Raw genomic sequence first — 26575 nt, 5'->3', positions numbered from 1 at the left:
GGTGAGGAATAAAAAACACACGGCACCTACGGAGACTCCATTTTGTGGCGTGAAAAACTTTTGAGGTATCCACAGATTAACGAGAAAGTGGTGTAGACACCATTTTGTTCCCTAAAACTATGTGTATGTCATGCAATTTTCAGTTTTGCTTGTTAGGCTCTGGACCTAACCCGTAGGACAAACTTTTTTGTAGGTTCCATGGAGTTTGTTATGCTACTGTTCCTGTGATGAAATTGGAGCTAGTTAGTTAAGGTTCCGTCTTTTCGGAATTCAATTCTCATGAAATGCTGACGGTGTTTCTCGGAGTTTATTTTTCGCTGAAACTTAGGGGGTTATCGGAGTTTATTTTTGTTATATTCCCATTTCTTTGAAATTCAGATTTATTTGAGTGTATTCTTATATCTAAAAAATTCAGAAACAATATAAATAGTCCAGGTACCATGGCCCGTTGTCCTGAAGGAATTCTGACGTGAAGGCAAACCCCTTTTGTCAATAGTTCGGGATTGCAAAGGAAATTGAAGTGGCATCTCCTCGGGACCACTGACTTTGTGTTCTTATAAAGTTTATTTCTAAAACACCGTCTTTTTTGCCTTTTATTTTGTCGTTACGACCTCAAAATTCTAAGTTGTTCGGATAAATCCGAATCGATGGAAAATTCACCAGCGAGTGTTTTTTGGATTTCTTCGAAAACACGGAACCTTAACTATAAGTGATGCATTTAAACTGAAATGAGTGAGTACAGTTGAGCCCGATTTCATGCACCTCGTGTTGTACCAGATGCTGTGATGATGACGGGGCCAAAAAATAAAGTACTACACACTTGATTAGTTTATCAATTGTTTTGCTATAGAGTGGAATCTTGAATTGTGTCGAAAGTCACTTTTTACATTGTAAAATCACCATTACATCAGAACCTTTATAACACTATTCTCTTAAGTGGTTATATCATCATTTCATCTTTGTTTATAATACAGCTCTAGAGCTTGTAGTGCTAGCACATTTGGGGTATGAATTATAGCAAAATACTGGTGTCCGTTACAAGGATCTTGTCTCTCCCCAGCAGCTAGACGACATGCAGTCATACGCTGTCCTGTCCGGAAATGAAACTGACCTGGATCTTTTAGAGTATGCGAGGTTCTTCCCCGAGCTGCAGCCGCAAAATGGCTGCATGGTGAGCCTATTTCGTTCTCAATTTTTCTTAGTTGCTCGGGAACAGTTTTCCCTACGTCATTCTTCATTGTTTGACCAGAGAGTTGTGTGTCTTGCTCGCAGGGTGTGCTGTCTGAGGTGTCTAAAATTCGAGAAGGATCGGCTGAAAGTGGAACGGTGACCAGTTGGTCTCCAGACGACTCTTTGTAAGTTGAAGCCAAATTGTCTTTAGACTGACCGGTGTTATGTCTTCACAAAGAGCTGGCTTACAGATGTTTTGTTGGAAAAGCCAAGACAAAACTTCGCAACATGTTTGAAACAGATAAACAAGTGTTGACACGTAAACATGAAACAAGTTCATGCTTATGTGTCACGATAGTTCCTTGTCAAACAGAGCAATTGAGAGTTTGTTTACAAACATGCCTGCTTTGCATCTTGAGATGAACAAATGACCGAGGAGTGGGTATTGGAACTACTGGGAAAGGGCAAGGATGATAAGGACGAACTTGAACTGTGTTTATACGCGGTAATTGAGAAGATGTCGTAAAGAAATTTTAATGCTCAATCTTACGGACACTAGTAGGGAGACATAATATGCAACATGTTTCGAGTACTTTCCACTATTTGAGAAAATTTGCGGCCACACGAGTACCTATATGCCAGCTATGACCATGATAATCAAAGTTGCTTCGCCAGCGCAGAGGATGGGTATCGAGTTATGTAGCGAGAGGTCAGTGTTTCGATTCCCGTCGAGTGATGGTTGTAATCGTAACCACAATTCTGCATTAAAACTCTTCTGCGACATCTCCTGTATTCTGTTGGCAATGCTGTCACGATCATCTCTCGCATCAGTGTGTGCGTTTTTAACACGGAATGTGTTATAGGGCTGGGTGTCATCAGGAAAGTGACACATTATGCTTGACCAACATACAGGTCATGTAACGTTTGTAAGTCAGCATTTTGCCTATGAACTTCATCTGCTTGACCCACTCTTTTTCTACTGCTGCTTGTCTATTTTAAAATTTCGTACCAACTAGCTCATGTTTTCACTATGGTCCACTATGGATGTTGATGAGCAGAGCATCCATCGTTTCCAGGGACGGCCAGGAACCCGCAGGTTGGCAGGAGGAACAGTACCGGCGGGTGGCGCAGAGCACCCAGGGGGTCATTCCCTTGGTGAAGCTGGCGTACCCAGAGCTGAAGGGACACAACCACCGCGGCGACCTCGAGCCCCTTAACCCCGACAACAACATGCACGCCAGGTGTGCACTCCCGTGCGTTATGCACGTACACAAAACTTTGTGCACTTTGTGAATCTAAGCATGCCTTGGTCGCGTCTGATGGAGACAAACAGTATGTATTGCAGATGAGCTGGGCACATGATGTCACGGTCACGTGACCCCATACGTCCTCGATGTCGCGTCACATCATTGAAAATGTGCTGCACGCACCCGGCAGCATTTTTCGCGTGTCCTCGCTGAAGATGTGGACATGATTTTTGAATATCGGATGCAACTTTTTTGTTATGTGCAGCACATATCATGTCCTGTGGAGACGGCTCTTAAAGCAGAAATCACAAACCTCCTGCTCAAAGACTCGGCTCACTAAGCAATGTGTCCTTTCTGCTTGCAGGGCCAAGTTGCTCGAGCACGTGGGGGTCCAGCTGGGGATGAAGGTCGTCACCAGCCGAGTGGCGTACGACTACGACGATCTGGTAGCGCACCAACTGCCACCGGAAAGGCCACTGGGAAACGACGACGAGGCGCGAGCTGCCCTAGGCCGGGTTTGCGTGCGATTGCGCTTTGAATCACGCTTCGAGAGTGGCAATCTCCGCAAGGCCATTCAGGTGAGGGGCTCCTGGGTGGGGTTGATGATAATAATAGTGATAATAATGTCAATAAGTAATAATATTAATGCGAAAACATTAACTGTCCCATGGAGCGAACTGGCGTTATCAGCTTTTGAAACTCCCTTTGGCTGGCGCGCGGCATAGTTCCAAGGAACGCCACCCCACAGAGAATCCCTCTCCATAGTGCAACAGCTCGGTCGCCGGTAAGAGGGAGAGGGTGGCCAGGCTCTGCAGAGCGGTCGGCCACAGAGCCCGCCCGGGCAGACTCCGGAGAGGCCGCACGGCCGAGCTCAGTGCGGCGCGCAACTTTAGGAATACGCTACATATACGAATGCTTTAGCATTCCGACACGTCAACAGTCTTTGTAGTTCTAATGCGAAAGCATTAACTGGTCCCATGGAGCGAGCCAACGTCATCAGTTTGAAGCGCGAAAATGGCGCCTAGTTTCCGTGATCCCAAAGGACCTATTGGTTGCACGCGGCGACGAGGCTCCCATTGGCCGCTGTGCGCGTCAGTCTCAACGACCGCCACCAGATGGCGCTGCGCGTCTGTGTTGCCTAGAGTTCCTGTATAGGCTCCTTACGGGAGCCAGAGTTGCGCGTCTGTTTTCCACGTGCCGCCGCGCCGCTATTAGCCGAGATCCGATTACGTGAGGAGCCGCGGATCAAAAGTTGTGCGAGAAAGCAGACTTTGCCCGCGCCCCAGCGTTCGTTCCCCTGCTTCGGAGTGCGCCGCGCACCTCGAATGCGCGGCGCCGCTATTCGCCGAATTCAGTCACGTGAGGGGCTGGATCAACATGCCGTGCAGGAAAGACGGCATTACAGGGATGAACGCGCAACTCTGGCTCTCGTAGGGAGGCTATACAGCAACTCTAGTGCTACCAGCGCGCCGATAAAACTAACCGCCGCGACCGCATGCCACTACGGGCCCCGCGCCAATTAAAACGGACACGTTGCCGCACGTTCGGAGGCTTTTGCTCGTCTCGCTGCCGACCAACGTGCCGTCGTCTCCATCATCCACATCGTCGGCAGTGCTTTTGCTCGTCTCGCCGCCGACGAACATGGTGCCACCTCTAGAATCCACATCGTCGGAGGGGCTTCTGCTCATCTGGACACCCCATTGTTTTAGGCCTACAGCCAACATGCGAACAAAGGAACTCTGAAAAATTAACCCACTGCAATTTCATCACAAAACTAACTAAAACATACCCCGCAGCACAACTCGAAAACACTACTCGAGCCACAAAACTCTGCGGATCACTCGGCGGCGTTCCATTGGACATTCATGCTTTCGCATTCACAACTCATAAGAAGTGTTTAGGTGTCTTCCGACTTTTTTATTACTATTCCTTTATTTTCGCACAAACAGTTAGAGCTGGAACGAGCATAACATGAGCTCAGACCTTTAGCTGTCGTAAAAAATTGGCTGCGCGTTTGGCCATTGCGTTAAACGCGTTTAAATGTGGCAGTTTTATAGGGTGGCTGGGGTACTTAGTTCAACAGGTGCCTAGGGTACAATGACCCTTACTCTTTCAGTGCCTGGGGTGGGTGGTACCCTTAGTTCAGGTGGTGCCCAGTTCAGGGTTTTGTATTGAAATAGATTACCTCGAATAATTTTCTTTCAGATGCTGCGTGCGCTTCCCTTCAGCACCACACGGATACAAAGCCTTTCCACTTTGTTTTGCACACTTTTTCTACACCACCTGTTTCTGCTTCTCTCTTTCTTGCCCTTTCCCCCACTCCACTCCGCATGCTTTCTCACACCACCTATCTCTGCTCCTCCCATTCCTGTATGCTGGGTCTGTAGCTCAGTCAGCAGTGCACTTGGCTTCCCCGCCGGCGATTGGGGTTCGATCCCCAGCACCGGTTGTCGTTTTTTTATAAAGATTGGTTAGCTGTTACAGACTGACCACTATATGTTTCATGCTTACGCAGCTCCCAGGGTTGGTTAGACCTATTAAGCTGCTGCCTTAAAAAGCCCAGTTTGTTGTCCTGTCTCCCCGTCAGCAAAAGCATTGGGTGCAACCTGATAGCCCTGAGGACACCTTGATCAAACGCGTAAAGTCTGAAATATGTAGAATTATTTTTCAGCTAAGTTAGGTCATGACATCATGGTGTCATGTTGTGGTGTCACATGACATCATGATTACTTGGTACATGACATGACCACATCGCCCAGGTAAACCATGTAACACACATAGTGGTCATGTGATCACATGACTATAGCTTACATGATCATGCAATCTATGGCAATTACATCATTACATGACCTGTAGTAATTACATGGCCAGTTGACATCATAGAAGTTTCCCTACATTGGGTTGACAAATTTTATGCTGCAACACGAGCATATATTACGGCTGTAATCGCTAACCTGAGCCACTCTTCTCGCACATTTGAGGTGTCTGGTAGTCAATTTTTTGTAAGAGGCGACATGTTTTTTTTTGTAGAAACAGCTGGCCATGTACCGTAATATCCCGAGTCATCGCCCACCCCCCAACCGCCTGAAATTCGTTAAAAAAGTGGGGTGGGCCATGTCTCGGTGGGTGAGCACAAACACTTGAAAAAAAGCGGAAAAAACCGCCTATTTTTCTCTGCGTATCTAGCGCTGATGCACAAGAGATACATCAAACTCAAAACTCGATTTAGTTTCATTATTTCATAGAAAAAAAATGCTCACGAAAGAATATTTTACGATAGCGAAGTCCGTTGCTTGCATACGCGCTAGAAACACCGCCGATCTGCAATAGCACGAACGTTTGTTCCGTGAAAGAATGTCACCATTATGTTCTCCTAGTTATTAAAAAAAAAAAGAAAGAAAAGTCTACAAGAAAATAGAAAAACCGACCAGGCGCAACGAGCGAGTGAGCGGACCAAAGAAGCGACCAAGAGCAATGCTGGGAAAGCCGGCGGTCGCGTTGGCAAATACTTTGGCGTCGGGCCAAGTCGGGCGCCTTGTCAATTGCAAGCTCTTGCGCAACTTTCTTGTTTGGTGCGTACATACGTGCGTCCGTGCACGGCGGGCTATCAATGCACGGTTGGGACGCTCTGCAAACGTCTGTGTAGGACGTTCCAGCAAAGCTTTATTTACGCTTTGGCTTTGCCTAAAATATTGCACAACCGCGGTCGCGACGGGCGGGAAGAAGGAGCGGGTTCGCGGTGACCTTACTTCGGCGGAGACAGACTTTGACCTAACACTCCGCGGCTACGTTAACAAACTCTTATTTTTATCTCCATCGTTTTCTTTTCGCACGGATACACGACCACTTTGGGGTCGCTCATGGAGGAAATGCGTAAACAAAAAGAAGTGTTTTTCCCTCCTTCGTTTTAGTTTGTCACGGACGTCCTCCAACTGTAAGGTCCGCGGCCGCGTCATTCGGGTAGGATGAGTGTTCGCGGATCCCAGAGTCCGCGCTGGGGTATTTGAAGGGGTGGGCGATGACTCGGTGTTTTTTCGGAAATCGATATTGGCCCGAAAAATGGGGTGGGCGATGGCTCGGGGATGGGCGATGACTCGGGATATTACGGTAATTATGTTTTTATAGCAACTTTTTGTGGCACTTTATAAAAACCAGCCCATAAAATGCACTGTACTTTGAAAGATCTTACTTTGTTCATGCTCGTGTGGTGGTTAGTAATTAACACTCTAGTTCAAGTAAAGGCCGACATGAGCGCTTTTGTTCCCAGGTCGGAGACTTTGAATACGACCTCATCATGAGCCCGGACGTGAGCACCAACTTCCACCATCGCTGGTTCTACTTCGAAGTGGCTGGCATGTGCGAAGATGTGGACTACACTTTCAACATCATCAACTTTGAGCGCAGCTTCAGCCTCTACATGGAAGGTGCGTCCCTGGTAATTAACCAACTGTTATTCGCCAACCTTCTATGTCAATTTTTTGTACTAGATTCCCCCCCCCCTCCCTCCCTCATTTAATGCACATGATTGAAGTACTTTTGAGGATTAACTGAATTGAACTGGTGCGTGTGCATCTCGTGGCCGTCAGGGGCCCTAGACTTGTCGTGCCAGGCTGGGAATGAAGTTTACGGAGCGCACCGTTTGGACTCCTGCAACGATGAAGCCGCGCTTCTATTGCCAAAGTCCAGCGACTACCGTATGTCCGGGTGTTTAGTTATTCCAAAGTACCGACGTTAATTGAAGCGACGCTTTGCAAAATCAGGACAGTTAGTATTGCCAGTGGCAAGGGCACCACTGCCAAATGCAGCCACAGACATATCGCTCAATCCAGGTTTTTACTCACGAATTCAGTGTACGGTAGTGTCCGAATAATATTTACTCTTATTTTTAATACCGAAAAATTGGAGACAGTAAGATTAATCTTTGAATTTCGAAGAATGGGGAATCTAAATAAAGCGAAAAATAGACTTCGAAAACACGGAATCCTAGTGATAAACCAACATTCCTCATAGATGGTTTAGATTACATCACTCAAGTACTGCCAGACCTTAGTTTAGCTCAAGAAGTGTAAGCAGATCGCTTCAAGGGCTGCCCAATAGCTGGCACCGGTATGTTCTTTAGTCATAAGCGGTCACAAGCACTTGCTCGGTCATGTCAAATGTGCGAACCAGTCTGAAGAAGTTGACAGTAAAGCGGGAATGGATGCGATGCCATGGCATTTCGGTTGCTGGAGGTGGTATAAGCTTCTGCCCTTCACAGACACTACGGTACTTAGAATGTGTCTTTGAGTTGCATGTTACCCGGGTCCTAAAAAGTGGTCCCTCGATTACTGCCCAAAGACATCACAGAAGTGTTGCCGCTGACCAGTGGTGTCGCAGCAGTGGGGGTGGACGAGGCCTGTTCTGCTGCGAGTCGCTTTCCAGCTTGACACTCCACAATCACTTAAAGGGGACATTGACGAGGTATCTACGCTCGCCACGGTTTTTATTTCAACGTGACCTATAAGGGCCCAACTACCCAGGACACCATTTGCGGCTCAAAATTCATTTTCTTTCCGCCCCAAAAGAGCCGGTCCAGAAGTGGCCGGTTTCTGTCGCACCAACTCTCTTTTCCGAGGTCACGTGACGTTCAAACTATGCATATCAAATATAGGGTGTCGCAAGTCACCAGGCTCGATCTAAAATAGACCGTAAACATCAACGCCTGCACGTAGCAATTTAAACTTTTCGTCAAAAATGTAGTTCCCAGGTCCGTTTTTTTTTTTTTTAAATTATAAAGCGTACCTTCCTTTCTGTATAAAGTAGGGCTAAGAAACTTGCCAGGGTCAACGGCGGGCGGCGACACAGACGGCCGAGTCGAGTTCCGGGCTGTGTTTGGTGCGCATATTGACAGATGGCGTTGGAGCAGCGTCCGAAGGTGTAGCTGACCAGCGAAAGAAAGCAGACGCCATGCAGACGAAATCTGTTGGCAGCTAAAGTGCCGTTGTTATGCAAACACATTTTTTTTCTCTTTAAGTTTTGATATTATTGTCTGCATTTATTTTTTAACCACAGGTAAATTACAAAACTATTATGTTAATTTTAATAAACCACGGTGGTCGCGAGGAGTCTTGATAAAGAGGTAGCACCATCAATACAAGCGCCAAACATGCCCTGCCACTCAACTTGGTCGTCTGCGTCTCCGCCCGCAGTTGACCCTGGCAGTTTATTGGCCCTATTTTTTTACAGAAAGGGAGCTACGCTTTGTAATTATACAAGAAAACACCGACCAATGAAATAAACCTTTGACGAAAAGTTTAGATTGCTACGTGCAGGCGTCGATTTTTACGGTCCCTTTAAGATCGAGCCTGGTGACCTGGGACACCCTATATATTCGAAGTCTTGGGTTATCTAAGACACATATTCAATATAAAAAATAGAAAAGAATATGAACCATATTTTCGTGACCTCCAAGATGCGGCAAATAATGTTGATAAAAAAAAACAAACAATGTTGCAAGAAGTACATGCACACGTCCTTCTCAATATGGCGACGTATCGCAGGCTAGACAACCCGATGGCGGCGCATGACGAATCAATGCTGCGACGAACGTGTGGTCGCTACTTCGCAACTGTCATTCGTGATACTGGCCAATTGATCTTCGAGCATAGAACATCAAGCTGAAGGGATAGAAGTGTGAAACAATCGCACGACCAACGGTTCACGCAAGTTTGTCGTCGTCGTCTGCTTCAAAAGCTGAGGCAGCGGAGGGGGGAAAAAAATGAGGTCGGGTGTAGTCACGTGACTTACGACCATGAGCTTCCGTGCTCGTGTTTTGGTTTTGAGCTGTTCAGTTTCTTGGTTTTATTGAAAATATATGTGACTCTGCAGCAAAATATTAATTGCGAAGTCTCCTAACACAATAGTAAATCGGCTGGAAAAAAATAATAATTGAGGGGTGTTGGGATCTTTTGTAACAGCTAGGAGTTGGGATGCTGTGACGACGGCAACACTTGCTTTCATTCATACTTTTTGCCGGGACTTCCGGCTCCAACCTCCGGGATTTCGACGTGACGTTACGAGGTGCCAGCTTCTGCGGTGCCATAATTGCCTCTTCGGAGCCTTTTTCGAAGACGCTCAACGAGTTGGTCTAAGACGCATTCTGGGTACGGTACCAACGCCGTGCGGGTAACGCGGGTGGGCCGGGGATCTTGGGACGCAGGTTTGTGCCCGCTTCTGTACTCGGTGCGGGACGCCTGCCTGTGCGGAGCGGGCTGGCGCCGGGTGGGGGAACGCATCTGCTACTTCCGCAACCAGTACGTGCGGAGGGGGCACGAGGGGCCCTTCCACACGCTCAGCTTCTGCCTGCACTTCCCGCACCGTGGCGACGTCTGCTACCTGGCCTGCGCCTTCCCCTACACCTTCTCCCTGCTCAAGGTGGGTCGTCGCTTTGGGCGGACCACGCCTCCGGCGAACGAGCCCGAGGATGCAGAGGTTCCGGGAACGAGATGCCCGGAAAAGGACGGAGGCGCCCGTTTGCTCTTCCGCCCAAAACGTCCTGTGTGCAGGATGCATTAGCGATATGTAGACGGATCTGGACAAGTGACATTCCTGATAATATATATATACGGAAATCCATGTAAGTGACATTGTTACACCGTGGTATTGAGTCACCTAACATCACTTAGCCTAGTCACGTGACTGACATCCAGAACAAAAAAATGTCAAGATTTAAAAAAAAAAAGGATTAATTTAATTTAATTGAGATTTATAATTAAGAAAGAAAGTTTTTGTCACTAGATGCATTTTCAAGAAAAGACTGCCCGACATTAATTTTTCTTGCTTGAACATTCTTTGCTCCAAGTACAAAATAAGTGCCATGGAAATCATAAAATGGTGAGCAAATGGTGAAAAGAAAATATTTTTGGGATTGCTTCGAGTGAAAGCATTTGATGGAAATCATTATAGTCACATCGATGGATTTAAATCGTCTCGATTTTTAATCTTCACCCTGCTGACGTCACATTATACCGTGACTTGACACCTAGCGTTATTAAATCTACCTAATATTGTTGACTTTGTGACCTCTGGTGGGCTGCCTCTCATCACATGGTCGCGTGACCAGGTGGCGCGTAGTGGCACCAGCCACGTGACCATGTTTTCCAGTTAGCAGTAATTGTAAAAGCCAGTGTGCTTTTGTTCTCAGGCCCACCTACACTGCTGGATGCACAGTCACGATGCCAGCAGCATCTTTTTCCAGCGTCAGGAGTTGTGCAAGACGACGTCGGGAAACCCTGTGCCCGTGCTCACGCTCACAGCCAAGCCACTGGAAGGTGAGGCTGGTCCTCCCAGACTGAACAAACGACCTTGACATTGAAATGAATTTGAAGTGTAACTTGTTTTATCTGTCATGTCACATGTGATGGAAGACAGATTGCATTTTGTCGGAATGGCTTAGTTCCGCTGCATAATCGGAAAGCAAGAAACAAACTGGTGCCTGGCCTGCAGCCACGTTAGATGATGTTTTGTGATGCGTGCCAAGAAAGATTGTAGGGAATTAGCACATTGTACTGTGTTCCTGAAATATGTCCGATTTCAATATTTTTCTTGCATTTTTCTTGCGAGGCACAGTTGCGTGAATTTGTTCCAGGCTCTTAGAAAGCAAATAATTTTTCAGGAGCTTAGTGTCAGCATGTCCACAAACATGTTTTGAAGTGACTTACTTATCTGTGTATTAAAAGCTGGCATTGACGAAGCGTTGCTAAAAAATTACTCGCTCCGTTGCAGTTTGCATATATGATGAGGTCTAGGACATGTAGTACTCTCAATCTGAGACTGTGGTGAATCATGAGCAAAGCACATGGGGAATATTGGCCATGTAACAACATTTTGATCTCTTACATTCCTTTTCTGATTCAGTGTCTAGGCCACATGTGTTCCTGAGTGCTCGGGTCCACCCTGGAGAAACCAACTCCTCATGGATCATGAAAGGTGATGCTGTCAGAGTATCTCATAACTTTGGTGTGGCCATGTTTCTGCAATTCTAATTTAGTTTGGTCACAATAGAATGGGTGTCTTTGTGGTGTCGATCAGGAAAGAGAATTGCAGAATCACTTAATGTGGAACTGAGGAATGCTCAGGCAAATGTATGCAGTGGTCCCTCCATCAGAATAACATTTAGCCTGGTACGAGGACTGATGTCCCTGAACTATTTACTGTATCGAGCTGCGCTAAGAAAAAATTTACATGGTATGTTTTAAGGTGGCAAGACAACTTTGAGGAATCATAATCTTTTTAATTTGAGTTTTTCTTGTGTGCACAATAAACTCTTAACATTTATAAGTCATAAAACAGAAATTTATAGTTTCATGTCAAGTGCTTTTTTATGCCAAGAGCGAACGACCACTTGTGGACCGCTGAATTATCGCTCAGTAATTTATTATTAATTCGCCGAATGACCAAAGATTTGGCCTGTCGGCGGCTGCTTCGTAGACTGATTAATTTAATCCAGTATAATTTATTCATCCGCATATTTTCGGTTATTTCCTCTTTGGAGACCACATACGAGGACGAAAAGGCCTGTGCTAGAACATGCTACTATGCACTGTGCAGGGGCTGATGTCATTATCATCACTCTCACTTTCGTATTAGCGAAAAAAATATGGTGAAAGTAGTTTGATGCCAGAACTCATTTCGGTTGCGTGCACTCGCAGGCCTGGTGGACTTCCTGCTAAGCTCGAAGCCGTTGGCACAACGCCTGCGCCAGACATATGTCTTCAAGCTCGTCCCCATGCTGAATCCCGACGGGGTCATCAATGGCTGGTGGGTCACATGACGACTTCACTGCGTGCTACGCTCCGTTACGCCTTACACTGAACCGCGACAAACTCCACGAGCCATTGGAGTCAATCCAACGCCACATGAATGTCACGCAACCTCGGAAGGTCGCGTGAGTGTCACGCAACCTTCGGAAAGTGAAGCTAGTATAGTAAGTGACTGGTAGTCTATTGGTCGTGCAGCAGATATCTAGAGTTGGGTGAGTTGGCGTGATGACATGGTGAACAGAACAGAACAGCACACAAAAGCACAAGGACAGAGAAGAGGAACAGTGCTGGTGGGCTGTGCATGTTCCTCTTCTCTGTCCTTGTGTTTTTGCGCACTGTTCTGTTCACCAAGCAGATATCTACTTCACGACTTATCATGCTCTCAGTTACGACTGAGTTTCGAACGGGTGGTGTACACGTGATTAGTGCACGCTTGGTGATGCAAACGCCCGTGTTCCAGTCACCGGTGCTCCCTGGAGGGCCAGGACCTGAACCGGCAGTGGTCCTACCCCGATGCATTGATGCACCCGACCGTGTTCCACTCCAAGGCCCTGATTCGGTACCTGGCAAGCATCTCGCATACTCCTCTGGTAGGCAGAAAATTCAAGCACTCTAATTTTTATGGTGGCAACTGTTATCGGCGAGATTTTCCAGCAGGTCCCCCGCGAGTTTTTTTTGTAGGGTTGCGGCGCTGCGCTGAATTTAGCGGGTAAAATTTCCCTGCTAAATTTAGTGGAGAGATTTTTCCTGCTAAATTTACTGGTGAAATTTTAGCGCTAAATTTAGCGGAGGAATTTTTCGCTAAATTTAGCGGCGATTTGTGCGAATGCGCGGAAGTATAGCCTGTACAGCAGCGTGTATAGCGTCTCGGTTGTTTCTGTGGTTAATTTGTGGTACATGGGAAGGAACTGGGAACATTTTTTAGTGTTGAGAGGTTAAGGCATCGCTTTGTTTGCCGCGGTAATCTAGGCTTTACTGCCTTGTAGTTTTGCTTTGCTTAACGAACCTGGTCTGTCTTGTAAGCAGTTTTAATTTTCAGTCTTCCAAACTTGAGGTTTACTTACATCCCTAAATTCACAACTGTTATTGGGCATGTTATTCTTCCTCACGTGCACTTTTCTTTTTAGATTGAGTGCTAACTATTTTATTGTGTTTTCTTTTGTAGTTTCTCTCTGTTTGACATACTGTAAATATCCCCCTTATAACGTCTTTCAATTAGCTTTTGAGCAAACCTAATAAATGAGCTAGAGGCATGTTTGTTTTTTTACTAAATAAATGTTCCTAAAAAAGGTTAGAAAATAAACTCCTCCTTTGGCGTAACATTGTCTGCTGTGGGGACGTCACGGCAAGATTGTGGTTTGATAATTAGCTATCACTGCGATTGCTCAAAAAATACTTCTCCACCCCAATCAATCATTCAAAACTGTAAAATATTTTAAGGTAATGGTACTGCATATATTTAATTAAACTTTCATTCACAATCTTAATTGTTTCAAAACTCTCGTATACTAGTCTATACCAGGGGTTCTCAAACTGGGTTCCGGGGAACACGGGCGTTCCACAAGCTGGTCTCATGGGTTCCGCAAACACCCGAATTGCAACCCCTCCCCCCCTTCCCTCCCCCCCCCCCCCCCCCCTCCCCCGCCGCAGGCTGCGCGGCAGGACCATGCAAAGCGCCTTCATCTCACTTTGTACTGACATCGCGATTGATATGGTGGGGATATGTGGAAAAGAACACAAGCAAAATTGCCTACAATTGTGCATCTGTTGATTCTCAGTCAACAAATAAGGGGGGGGGGAGGGTTCCGTGGCAGTTTTTGAGGCTTTCTGGGGTTCCGCGAGACCAAAAAGTTTGAGAACCCCTGGTCTATACGGTGATGTGAGACATTGTATAACTGGAATATTACACAGAGACAGTGTATAAAAGCACTGCAGTTAACATTGCACAGTTGGATATTGTACTCTGATGTGGCACTGAGACGTTGTATTACTGGAAATGTATCTGTTGAAACACTATTGTGATGCTATTGAAACGAGCTGTGGCACTCCTGAAATGCTATATTAGGGCATTAGTGAAAAGCTTCACTAAAACACTGTACTGTGATGCTATGGCAGCTGCTGGTTGACTTCCACGGCCACTCCCGACGGTACAACGTCTTTCTCTACGGTTGCTCGCCTTCCAAGTCATGGTGCCCTCAAGATCAACTTCAGGAAGATGACCAAATATATGAGGCAAGTGTTGATCCTTCTTTATCGAAGTCTTGCTTCTGTAGAGGACCAAGTGGCACTCTGCTAACCATTCTTATTGCTTGACGTGATTACAGGCCTTTTGCAGTTCTTTATCTGGCCAGAACTTTATCCCAAGTAATGGGAAGCAAGAAGGCTTGCAGGGAGTCAGTCAATGCTTCCGATAAGAAGTGCTCTCGTGCGGAAAGTGACGCTTCGACTAAATCATTTGATCTGTGCCGCTCGAAACGAAGACATGCCGCATAAACTAATCATCACATTCGTTCTACTAACAGTGGCAATAAAGTCTTCCTGTGCGCCACTTCCAATGCTAAACTGTTTAACAGCAGAAAGCAAACCTTTACCTGTTGCAATGAAGGGTGCTTTATACAGGGTATCACTGCAGACAATTTATAGTCTTTTTTTTTATTTCGAACATAAACAATGCATTATTATACGCTCAGCCTCCCCCCACAAGTAGCACTGGTGGTCCAGACAAGATGTCAAAGACGGCTTTAGCTGAGCTAGTTGGTTCATTGCCTGCTGGCACCATAAACACAGTTTTCTAACTTTATCCAACTCAAAAAGTTGTACTTTTCGCCCACAATATGTGAAAAACGAAAGCAATAGCTGTAGTACGGTCGTGCAATGTGGGTGGAATAGTGCCGTCACGTACCGGAGGACGAAGGTGTGACATGGTTCATTCTCATAGCCGTCGTGGTTGGCGTCGTGCGTGCCACTGACGACTGCCACCAGTGATCCACAAAGTTAAGTAGGTAGGCACGGTGGAAGTTTCTAAAACCATCCAACATTACACATAGCAACTGGATACTGCCAAATTTGGATTTCACATAATGCGAGGAATGTTTGAAAAGAACTCTTTTGAGGCAGACTACGACGTTCTCCCTGTGACGCGCAGTTATTGGCAGGACGCCTGGGCTGGCCTCTGCTTTCCTCGCGAGGCACGGCCGACGGGACGTCCCCAACTTCCCTCTCCTCGAGGCAAGAGAAGAAGGGGTTTTCTCTTCTGCGAGCGTGGCGACGACAAAAGACGAATTCGAAATCTCTGCAGTATTGCCCGTAAAGCTATCGCTCTTCAAAACTCAATTTTTGGAAGTTTCCAGTAGGGAAATAGTAGTCGACCAAACCCATGAATGCATGGGGGCGAGTAACATGAGGTACCGGGAATGAGCCCCATTTTCCCATTCAAAGTTGCTTAAAATTTTTAACAATAGCTGGGCTATGGTAGTTGGTATGTATTCATAATATAAACAATGCGACTGACAAGGACAAAGAAAGACTGGGCGACACGAGCGCTACTTATAAGTTTTGAGGCAGATAACAGCAAGCTCTTAAAATTGCTAGTAACTTTCGAGGCAGCTAACAGCAAGCTCTTAAACCTCATCTGGTCCAAACTGCCAACTGCATCTGGGCGGAGACTAAGCGTACGGCGATGCATACCTTGTTTTTGTGGTAAAAAAGAAATGTCAGCTTGTTTGGGGGACACGCGGTACTTCGAGGCTAATGAGGTATGCACACTGCCGCAGGCGTTTCCGACGCTGCTGCACCAAGCGTCGCCGGCGTTTGTGTTCGACCAGTGCTGTTTCGACGTGGAGCGCAGCAAGGAATCGACGGCTCGGGTGACGGCCTGGAGGCAGCTGGGCATCCAGCTCAGCTACACCCTCGAGTGCTCTCTGTCCGGGTGCGATCACGGCATGTATGCGGTGGGTTGCTCTACACTTTTCGGGAGGTTTTTGTTTTTAACAAGAAACCACGCTCTCAAAACATTTTAAAGCGACAGCTTTACATGGGAACCGCCGGCAGGGACCTTGCACGCTCATGTAGGTGTTGGCTGCATCATTGCGAGGCAATCGAGAGTGTCGGCAATGGACCGAAGCTGTTGATTTGACGTCGTAGCGCATGCAACCAGCGGCGTTGCACCGCACGCATCGGGTGGAGGGGGGGTGTAAACGATGTGCTGATTCCCCCCCCCCCATCCTTTCCCTCGCCTGGAGGCTATGTAGTGGCGTAAGAACTGCATACTACGGTTACTAACAAGGTAAGAACTGCAGGGAGGAGCTTCAGTTGGCCGCCTCCGGCGTAGGCCTTAGACAACATTTAATGTCTTGTGCCCCTCGAGCATGCGTGCGCAGCGAAAGCACGGAGGAAGGCATGGAGCGCATGCTGAAGCCTGAGTATTCAAAAGACACGTCCTGCCGGTCTCACTTTGTCGGCGACTATACTAAAATAATCTAGTAGGTGCAAAGGCATTTCGCGGTCGGATCGTTGCGTGCGGCAGGATTTCAGAGAAAACGACGAAACGCCCCCAAAGAAGGGGTGCAAGGATGAAGAAGAAGAGAAGCCCTTTATACATCCGTAATCCCTTTGCCACATGTCACGTTGCATGTCTTTCCGACGGCAAGTGGTGTTCGTTAAAAACCCTGTCAAGTGCTATTGCTCCCCCATCGCGTTTGGCAAAATGTTTAAACCCAGGCGATTCTTTTTTTTTTTCGAACCCAGGGCTTTCACTTGGGTTTAACACAGCTGCAGCAGATCGGCGCAGAGTTTGGTCATGCGTTGTCCAGGCTGGGTTTGTCTGGCCACGGCAGCAGGGTACGGCTGGATCCCGCCTGCTCGGATCTGGTGTCTTCCTGTCGGTGAGTCATTTTCCCCATTCCGCCTGAAACTGCTACCCTCGCGGTGAAAGCGACGATTGCACGAATTGTGTTGATCGGTTGATTATTTGAATGTGCCAGTGGGCAGCGAGCCAATCCTCAATTTCAAGGTTAACTGTGCTAACGAATTTTGCGACTTGAGAAGATATTGCGAAAAGCTTATCGCGCGAAAATTTCAGCCTCTGGTTATGGATAGAGAGTATCACTCTAAATAATGAAATTATGTGCCCGCAAAATATTCCCGTAAGTGCATTTCCCAAAATTTATGAAATATTGAGCCTGCAAAAATAGTCGTCTACAGCAGTGGTTCTCAACCATTGATGTTTCGTGGGCCTCTTGTGGATCAGCGGAGATGATGGAGGACCCCGTTTGTGGTGAAGGGAAGCGAAAGGTATTGGCCTCGAGATCGACCTAAAGGTGGCGCTACTGTTGCGCTATCATCATCATCAAAGCGGGGATAGAAGCATGGCCGCCCCATAGGCTCTCCACATTCGCGGGCGAGACGATGTAGATTCTTGCGTTTATTTTGTTGCGCAGTATAGTGTGAAAAGAATTTTAGCGGAAAAAAGTATGGTACTGTTCGGTGCTTTAGTAAAAATCCAATCGTGTTCCCAGTGTACGGCCTAAATTTAAACGATTGCTCATGTGGATGTGTCGCCTGGTCTAGGCAGAAGTTGGGAAGCATGGATCACCACGACGGACGCTGTCTCCGGGTGAACTACACTATTTACATTACATATTTGTTTTGTTTTTTCAATAGATGTATCGGTTTACTTGCGTGGGAATTCAATAAAACAATGAATTCTAAGCCGGATAACACAATACTGGTACCGTGAGTTGTGAAATTGCAGGTTTATATGCGTTTTCTCACTTTTAGCATTTGCAGTAATATAAATGTTAAGTTAGTGCTGTATTGGAGATTACTATGCTATTGAGTTCTGCTGCAGCCAATGTTTTCTGTGCCATGGTGTGTGGAAGATTTTCGGAGTCGGACCAACTCTACTACATTTCGATGAGGAGAGTGTGCCTCCTCTAGTTATGATCCGCAAACTGTTTGTTGGCAGGACAACTGAAACAAGTGAAATAAACTATTCTAATATATCTGCCGTGAGTAGAACAAACTAGTGTAACCGATCAATGCAGTAGTGTGTGTGTGTTATTAGATGCTTTTCTCGGTAGTGTGGGTTCACTTGCTTTAATCGTCTTGGTGAGGGCCGCGGATGTCAGTAGGATAATATTACAAGTTTCTAGATAAATAATCTTCTATTCAAGCATAGTAGACTCTACAACTCCAACAAACAACCTACACCGTGACAGAGACAGCATTGGCCGCTGCGACACTCTTTTACTGATGAGGGCTAGCGACTCTCACAAGACTTTCCGATCGCCCGCCGCCCTCACCTAACGCATCTTGGGGCTGGGCAGTTCATCGATTAACCTTCCGATTATTCGAGTGATGCTTTAATTGTGATATTTATTTTTGACATTTAATCAGAATCTTGTGCTGGAGAAAGTCAGGAAAAAGTAAAAAAATGCCTGCTTTTATGTTTCTGACATATTTCTTTTAGGACACAGGCTTGTATGGTAAACCACTTCAGCATGCTTGTGGTTGTCATCGAGGGTGACTATACTGTTTAAATAATAACGTAAAAATTACTTCACTTCAAAAGGCTCCCCTTGTTCATATTTCTGTAGGCATCACAACTTGAAGTTTAAAACTGGCATGCAATATGCAATTTATGACATAGTAAACATAGTTAAAAAAAAGTAGTTTTAACACCTTTAATGCAATCCCTAGTAAAAAGTCTTATATGTATAAGGAATTTTTTGATGCGATAAACACATATGATTAAATAAGGTCATATAAGAGCATACAAAAACACATAAGAACAATATAAGATTATATAAGACGTTTTAAGAAACTTCTTATCAGTTTCTTATAACTGCTTACATAATATTATATTGTTCTTATAAGGTTCTTGTATGTGCTTGAAAGATCTTATTTAATCATGTGTTTATTGGACCAAGAAATTTCTTATACATATAGGATTTTTTTTACGAAGGGTTATGACTGGTGAAAAGTCAACAAACAGATTTATTAATTGATTAGTCTATTAAAGGGTAGCGATCAGTTGAGTTAATTTTTAATCAAACCACAGCTCCAATCAACATTCAATGTTCTATTAAAGTTGCGGTTTGTGCGACATAACAAAAATATGTGGCACAGTGGTTGCATACAAACCACAACACTAAGATTATGGAAGCTTCCGACTTCATATTAATCGCTTTGCCAAATTTCCACGCATGTGAAGTGATACAACACAACCTTTGGCAGGATAAAACGAAAAAAAAAAGTGTTTATAGAGGAGGGCTTAGCTCAGCCGGAAACAGGCTTGCGTCGTTGAGATCCATGCTTCCGAATGTGCGCCGGTAGCAGACGACGCAGGGCGGTATCCCCGCTTTCGCATGTTTCCGATGTCGGCTGCACGGTGGCGACACAGTTCAATCTTGAGGCGAATAGGTTTATCATGATAATGATTTAATAAATGGATATAACTAAGGGCTAGCGTGAAGTAGACTTCTGACTGACATACACACGAGAAAGTTCGCCCAAAAAGTGGCACGTTTCTTCTCAATCTGCAAAAATACAACTCTTATTACCAGGCTTGACCGAAGGGGCCTTTGCGCACTCCTAGAACGCCTTCGTGGACCCCAATTTGAGAGCCACTGGTGTACAGTAATCAGCCAAATAGGACATGACACGTGCAAGGCATCGTACTGTTGAAACAGCAGTCGTTAACGCGAAGGACGGCATTCGGTCTTGTCGACACGCGGAAACCCGCTACGATACTGCAGACTGCATGGTTGAAGTGACGCCCAGTAGGACATCACATTATTTTTGATGGAAATTGGAAGGTGGGCAATGTTTTGGAAATTTTAATGTATGGATATTTAGACCGAAAAATGGAATGGACAATCTCTCGGTGAGGGGTGTTAGTATGGGGTTTTACGATAGTGCTTCAGCTGAAAAGACGTGCGGCTAAGGACGATTAACAGAATTGGGGTGCTTAACACCTCAGGGTTGAGGTTCACTGGTGAACCCCTGGGTTTAAACCTAGTCCGAGAAAAAAAAATTGTGTTTTGTGTTGTTTAGACGGTAGGAAGTTAGTCAGCCCGAGTGGGTGTGTGGTGCCTTAGCTTTAGGTGAGAAATTTAGCCAGTGCAGTACGACTGCTAGCCTGGGGTCTTTAACGTGCATCACACAATACTGGTACACTGCCGCACACTGGCAGGGTGCTCATCTAGATCGAAATGGGCGGGGGTGGGGATTGAACCCAGGATCTCGGGGTTCTGCACCGGGAGCTTTCCCTCCTCATGCCCCGAACCGTGCTGTGCTAACACACTTGACAATTGATCCCCCCCCCCACATCTAAGAAGTTGTAGGCTTGAGAAATGCAGCATCTTCACACATTTTTGTTGCCTGTGCAATTTTCAGAAAGGCGAAAGAGAAGCGGCGCACGCGAAGCAGCACCAGCAGCAGTAGCACCAGTAACCACTCGCTGGTACCAGCAGACGACGAGGAGTCTGTGGAAGCAGATTGCGCCGCCGAGCCCACGAGCGACGAGATGCGCTAGCCAACGTTCCAGATGCTGTTGTCTCGCCTGAATAGTACCTGCTTTCCTGCACATGTGTAGATGTACCATTGCATCCCTCCCATATCTGAAGGAAAGTTAGAAGCTTCCTTTTTTTAACGATTTTAAATAATTATTTGTCAGTATTGTCCCTCAAGAAATGCTGCTCGTACAAGATAGGTTGCCTCCATTTCCAAAGCAGACATGAAGGCACCCTAGTACAAGCTGATACCAATGGGTATCAGTACCTTGCACAATCTACATTTCGACAGCTTGAAGGTGTACAGTTGTTGAAAATATGAACATCACAAGAGTGACGTTTTTGTTAGGGATGCATCATCAAACACCAAATTTTAATGCTTAAGTTGGTGGCTAGTTGCCATCGACAGATTAAAAATTCTGTTGCACTTCAATTTACTTTTTGTTTTGCCCTGAAAAAAGTCATATTGAACTGTTGACCGCTTGCTCGAGACCGGCTCTATTGCAGTCTGTACCTATACGAGAGAGGCTTGTTTCACAAATTAACATCAGTCTCTTATTATGTGCACTTGTAAAAATAAGTACTACAATGTTTTTGCACTTAATTTAAGGCAATCTTTCCTGCCTGTTAGGAATAGGTATAGTTATGTGTTCCACGAGCTGATATTCATTCCTTACTGCCTTGAGTGATGATAAACATAGCTGTTGGAGAGCATCGAGATATTGTAGAATGTAGATAAAGCTGTAAAACTCAAACACAAAAGTGGGAGTACAAACAGAACAGGCTTGATGGACCTCATACACCATCTAGTGTGGTTGAAAATGGCGTTCCGCTAGCTTGCTCGATCTCAAAGTCATCTAAATATGGAGGGGAAGAACAGACTACCAAAGGATCCTGTGTTCTGCTAACTTGCTCGATCTTAAAGTCATCTAAATATAGAGAAGAAGAACAGACTACCAAAGGATCCTGTGTTCAATGGTGTAAAGCTCTGTGTTGTTTTTACGCTGAAGCATTTCGTTCAGTCAATATGTTACGATGCACAATGGGGTGCTTTATAATTTTATAACGAAGCAGCTGCAGCGATACTGAAATACAGTTGCGACTGCATATAGATTTTAGATGTACGAATTTGACACACAATATTTGTGTTGATTTGTTGGTGAAAATATGATAATGCATGCCATTTGTTGACATCCTGGAAGGCTCCAAGGTAACGCCGTTGGGACGGCAGTTTGAGAAAAGTTTGCACAAGATGCGTGACTTGTAAGCAGACATGTACACATTACCTAAAAAAGTAACTAAATACCGTTACTTGTAACCAGTTCTCAAAAATGTGTTACTTTACCTCAAAAGTAGCGAATTACTTTTCTCGTTACTTTGACGACCAAACACACAACTGCTTTTGTTTCGTGGGTTATTGTTTTCTTTTCAGTAGTTGTTGCACTTAAGCATTAGCTGCCTCTCAACGTTTTCATCAGTTATGTTCCCCCGCTTCACTGGGAATACATCTCCGGCGATGCTGATGAGTCGTTCTACTGACGTGCTCAGAGGAACGGCAGTGTTGTGCTTCAGGAAGAGCAGGTGAATCTGGGATTCCCCCTTTCCTTTGTTCCCGCTGCTTCTAAAGTTTGAAGTCGACAATGGGTTCTGCACCTTTCCGCGATGGCAAGCTCCAGGTTTACATTCGGTCTTTACACGATTCTAGGAGGTGCAACCAACGAACCTCAATGTGTTTGCTGGCTGAAGGACATTCCCAGCTGTAGAGTTCGACTGACGTGTTCAGCGATGATCGTTGCTATACTGTCATACTGTTTAGTTGTCTTTCGGGTTGCCCATCTGCCTTTGTCGCAACAGACGCATACTCAGGTTAGAGTTAAAATGAGACTGTTTAAACTTTGTACACGTTTACTCCTCAAAAGTAACGAAATACCATCACTCGTTACTTGGCCTTAAGAGTAACTAAGTATGTTACTCATTCCTTTTCTAAAAAGGTAACTAAATACGTTACTCGTTACATACATGTCTGCTTGTAAGCAAACTCCAAACTTCTCATCTGCAAATCCAAAGTTATAGTGTTTTATGTCGTTGGCACATTAAATGAAGATAGCTGTCACATCTTTTGCAACAACTTGCTGGATAATATGCATAGTCTGTGTATCCTGTGGTAGCATAAATGTCTTGTGAACCCCCAGTATGTGAATATTATGAAATTTCTTAAATTATCTGAAAAGTGCCTGTACCGATGCCTTGCTACTTTCTATCATTGTTTTGCAATTCGAAAGAATGCTTTTACAGCTAGGCTAAGCGGCTTTTGGTAATGCTACACGGAACGCTCAATATAGCAAGTCTGTCAGACTGGGATTTTAAGGCGATGCTGTAGCCTACATTCAGGCTAAATTTGGTTCAGCTTGCTCACAACTTTTGCCAAACTCAGACTGTGTACTTGGCTTTTTCTATGCTGTATATGAAGAAAAATGTCTACCTCTAGGCAAACCCCTTTTTTATGCCTTTCCTACAATATATCACTTTTTAAAAAGTGCATAAAACATTCTAGTCAGATTACCAAGACCTGCATATTCTTTTTCATGCCATTCAAGCGTCTTGTTCATTAATTGTTGTTTTGAGCAAGTTTTAAGATGTCCCTTTTTCTCTCTCTTGAACCTGAAGAAAGGTGCACTTTACGCAAATATAATAAAGTCATTGTATCACCAAACCTAACTTGCAATGTTGTCACTGATTGTTTCCCTCTTCATGCAGGATTTAACGTATGTTCAGCTGCTGTTCTTTTCATGTTCTCTGGATGTGAGTGCTCTCTGCCAATAAAACTAGTAACAAAGCAATCTTGGTTGGCCCAACATTGTCTTCAGGTGGTTCCAAATGGTGCTAACGTAGGTCCCGAAAGACTCGGCAAATATATCAAGATGACAGTGGTGAAAAAAGCTGCCCGCTATTGGAGGAGTCACCTGGCCAGTGCTACTTTCTGAGGTTTTCTTTCTACAAACAGGAAAGCATGCCCGAAACCAGGGTGGCCCATCTTTTGGGGTACTACGGTATTCACTTATTTCTCAGTTTTATCAACGCAGTATTACCCTCTTCAAATTATTTTATTCTTTAATTAACTAGAAATCATTAGGGGCGCAGCATCCACAAGTAAACAAGGGTTTGTCGTCACAACTACACGTTGACAATAGCAGACGACAAGTTGCCCTTAGACCATCTTTGCAGTTCCACTAACACGCGGTCTTTGAGTACCCGTGGTCATGCCGCTGCCTCCTTGTCTCTTCCCGGACAAATGTCTCGCTGTTGACAACCTCCTCGGAAGGATCGCACTCCGCAAGAACCTCCTCCACGGGTCTAGAGTCCAGCAGCTGGCTGAGACACCTCACTTCCTGTTCCACTCGAACCAACTGGTCGTCGTCCCCGCAGTACGAGCCCACCTTCCCGCAGAGCTCCCTGATGGCATCGAAAAGCCTCTGCTTCGCGCTGCTCTGGGCACTGCTCAGACTCGCGACGCTGTTAAGAACCATCTCCATGTCCTCACACTCTGCAAGACAATCGTCCTCTGGACTGTCGTCTCGAGGAACGTCGTCGAGGAATTCCGCATCCACCGAATCATCCGGAGGTTCCGTCTTGATGGGTCTCGGGACGAGGCCTGCTCTCACCCGCTCTTTGATCTGCGTCAGCGTGCACCCGAGTTTAACCCTGGAGATGTTCTCCAAGTCCTTCCTGGTTATCAGGTGGATCTTGGACAGCTGGCGCTTCATGGAACACCGAATGTTGCGGAGGACTTCTGCGGTCGAGGTCCCCTGGAGCAACTGGTCCGTTACGACCTGCCTCTCCAGCTTGGTCAGCCGTACGTGGCCGAGGTCGATGGTGTGGCCGTAGTGTTCCTTCTGGTAAACAACGGACACGATGCCGGTTTCCTTTGTCTCGATGGCGGTCATGGTTGCCATGCAGTGGGTGCCGACCTTGCAGCTTCCTTGGGATTTGAGCTTTCGCTTGCCCTCGCCTCTGGCGACAAACATGCCAGAGCGGTGGCAGTTGTAATAGCGCTTGAGCTGTCCGCCAAATATTTCCTTGTGGCTGGAGGGCGTCACGAAGTGGACCTTCTCTCTGTATTCCTCTTCATCTTTCCAGGCAAGGAATTCTGAATGAGATCAAGAACGAAACTAAGCAAATGGTAAGTCGGACTGCCTGTGGTTGCGGTGTTGCCATAGACTTCTGGAAATCTGCACTAAGCGAATGTGCATCTACGCCTCTTGCACCCAACTGCATGCTACACTTTGTTTCATCCTGACGTGAATTGTAGGGGAGGCTAGAAGCACGAGCACTTTGCTTGAGAAGGAGCCTCGGCTGCACGAACACTCGTGCAGCACATAAATCGATGGATATTAACAGCTGTACCCTTTATATCGGGGCGGTAGCTTGCGCCACCTAGCCTAGAATTAAAGAACCAAAAATATGATTTCTTTCCTTCACCAATTTGCTTACCCTGTGCAATTTTGTAACTATCACTATAGTCGGTGGGAGGTCGAAAAGGAAGTGGAAGCCCCTCCCACCACTCTCCCCTTTAGCAGAGCAGTTGCTGGTGAAGAGGCGACCTCCTCTCTACCGTTCGCTCTGCTAAAGTGGAGAGAGGTGGGAGGAGCTTCCACTTCGTTCTTGACCTGTCACCGACTATAAGCAGTTTGGGATATCACCACAAAGCAGAGCTACTTGCATTTGGACTGGAGCCATGGGCTTTCCTTACCCGGGAAGTGTCCAAGTAATGACTTCCAACAGTATGATACGAACCAGAAGTTCTGCCAGCTATTGCACAAATCGCCGGTATCGGGGTTTGAACCATTACGCTGAAACATTGCCATGGGCCCGAATTGAGTCTGAATTAAATAATTACAGAGCTAAATAGCGAACCGAACGTGCGGGTTTCTTATACTGTAAAGATTATTTCTAGTGACGACAATCTTCCAGCGGATATATGAGAGAACATGGGTCGTGCCCGGACTTGGAAAAAACAAAGCCCCAATCTTCTCATTGAATATTTCTTGCACACAGTTTCTCGGTGCTCTCCCATACTGCATCTCATAGGCACGGGTGGGAGACTTTCAAAAGTACTTTTTAAAAGATATCCTGCGAGATAGGTTAAAACGTTATCCTCGCACAAACATAGCAGGTGTCGTTATGATGGACATTTGGCGGGAAGCCCGTCAAAGGAACACCGTTCACGCCTTCCGACGCCGGGAACTCACCGTCTCGGGAACGGAACTTGAGTTCTTCGAACCTGGGCGCGAACCCGTGCTCGTAGCTGAGGTGTTGGAGGAGCCGATGTCGGTGACCGTAGGCGGGACAGTTGCACTGGTCACACTTGAATGTCGCCTTCTTCTTCTTCTTTAGGACGATCGAGTGTACGCTCAGTGCGTGTCGCACGACGTTGTGCCGATTTGCAAACACCTTGTCGCACACGGGGCACCGATGCTGCCTGACCGTCGCTGTTTTCTTGGGATCTTCGGACATCATGACACAGTTGAGTGATACAACTCCACGGATTCCACCTACCACTGCTACCACGTTCACAACCACGACGACTTGACCACGACGTGCACTTGACTACATCGCCGTGCTCACAAAACAAAACATAAACATGAGATAAACAAGTAGATGCTAACAAACATACTTTTCTGAAATCAGGATGACCTCCATGGAAATCAGGCGGTGTTTAGCGCCCTCTAGTTAGTGCCGTAAACTTAATTATTGAACTTGCTATGATTGCATACATTGGTATTTAAAACATATGAGGCTTAATTTTTCTCAATTTTATTTGATGTTCATTTTTGTTTTAAGTTCT

The 26575-nt window shown here is 45.9% G+C and overlaps 2 protein-coding genes across 5 annotated transcripts in view; one reads left to right on the top strand and one right to left on the bottom strand.

The window, feature by feature from the left end:
• The window catches only part of LOC8029146 (cytosolic carboxypeptidase 1), a 45425-nt gene extending 21861 nt beyond the window's left edge, over positions 1-23564 (top strand). For 2 of the 4 annotated variants that reach the window (XM_040213406.3, XM_040502035.2), the window contains 14 exons: positions 1064-1171; positions 1273-1355; positions 2247-2411; positions 2782-2995; positions 6685-6841; positions 9616-9830; positions 10600-10726; positions 11313-11384; positions 12107-12215; positions 12678-12807; positions 14333-14449; positions 15991-16167; positions 16964-17100; positions 20615-23564. In XM_040213406.3, coding sequence (XP_040069340.1) covers positions 1064-1171; positions 1273-1355; positions 2247-2411; positions 2782-2995; positions 6685-6841; positions 9616-9830; positions 10600-10726; positions 11313-11384; positions 12107-12215; positions 12678-12807; positions 14333-14449; positions 15991-16167; positions 16964-17100; positions 20615-20753 — 1950 coding nt within the window. In that variant the 3' untranslated portion in view covers positions 20754-23564. Of the gene's footprint in view, positions 1-1060; positions 1172-1272; positions 1356-2246; positions 2412-2781; positions 2996-6684; positions 6842-9615; positions 9831-10599; positions 10727-11312; positions 11385-12106; positions 12216-12677; positions 12808-14332; positions 14450-15990; positions 16168-16963; positions 17101-20614 lie in introns of all 4 variants that reach the window. The other 2 variants (XM_029980275.4, XM_029980274.4) reach the window with 1 other exon arrangement.
• Positions 23565-23815: 251 nt separating this feature from the next.
• Positions 23816-26448, bottom strand: LOC8029145. Its single transcript, XM_002403386.4, has 2 exons — positions 25980-26448; positions 23816-24877 (listed from the first exon to the last, which is right to left on the bottom strand). The coding sequence occupies exons 1-2, from the start codon at positions 26245-26247 to the stop codon at positions 23961-23963; spliced, it is 1185 nt and encodes a 394-aa protein (XP_002403430.3). The 5' UTR covers positions 26248-26448; the 3' UTR covers positions 23816-23960.
• Positions 26449-26575: the final 127 nt, after the last annotated feature.

Source organism: Ixodes scapularis, unplaced genomic scaffold, assembly GCF_016920785.2.
Source record: "Ixodes scapularis isolate PalLabHiFi unplaced genomic scaffold, ASM1692078v2 PGA_scaffold11__112_contigs__length_91849675, whole genome shotgun sequence".
In the NCBI taxonomy this organism is placed as follows: domain Eukaryota; kingdom Metazoa; phylum Arthropoda; class Arachnida; order Ixodida; family Ixodidae; genus Ixodes; species Ixodes scapularis.
Note: the sequence above shows the minus strand (reverse complement) of the source record. Positions and strands in the feature narration are given on the sequence as shown.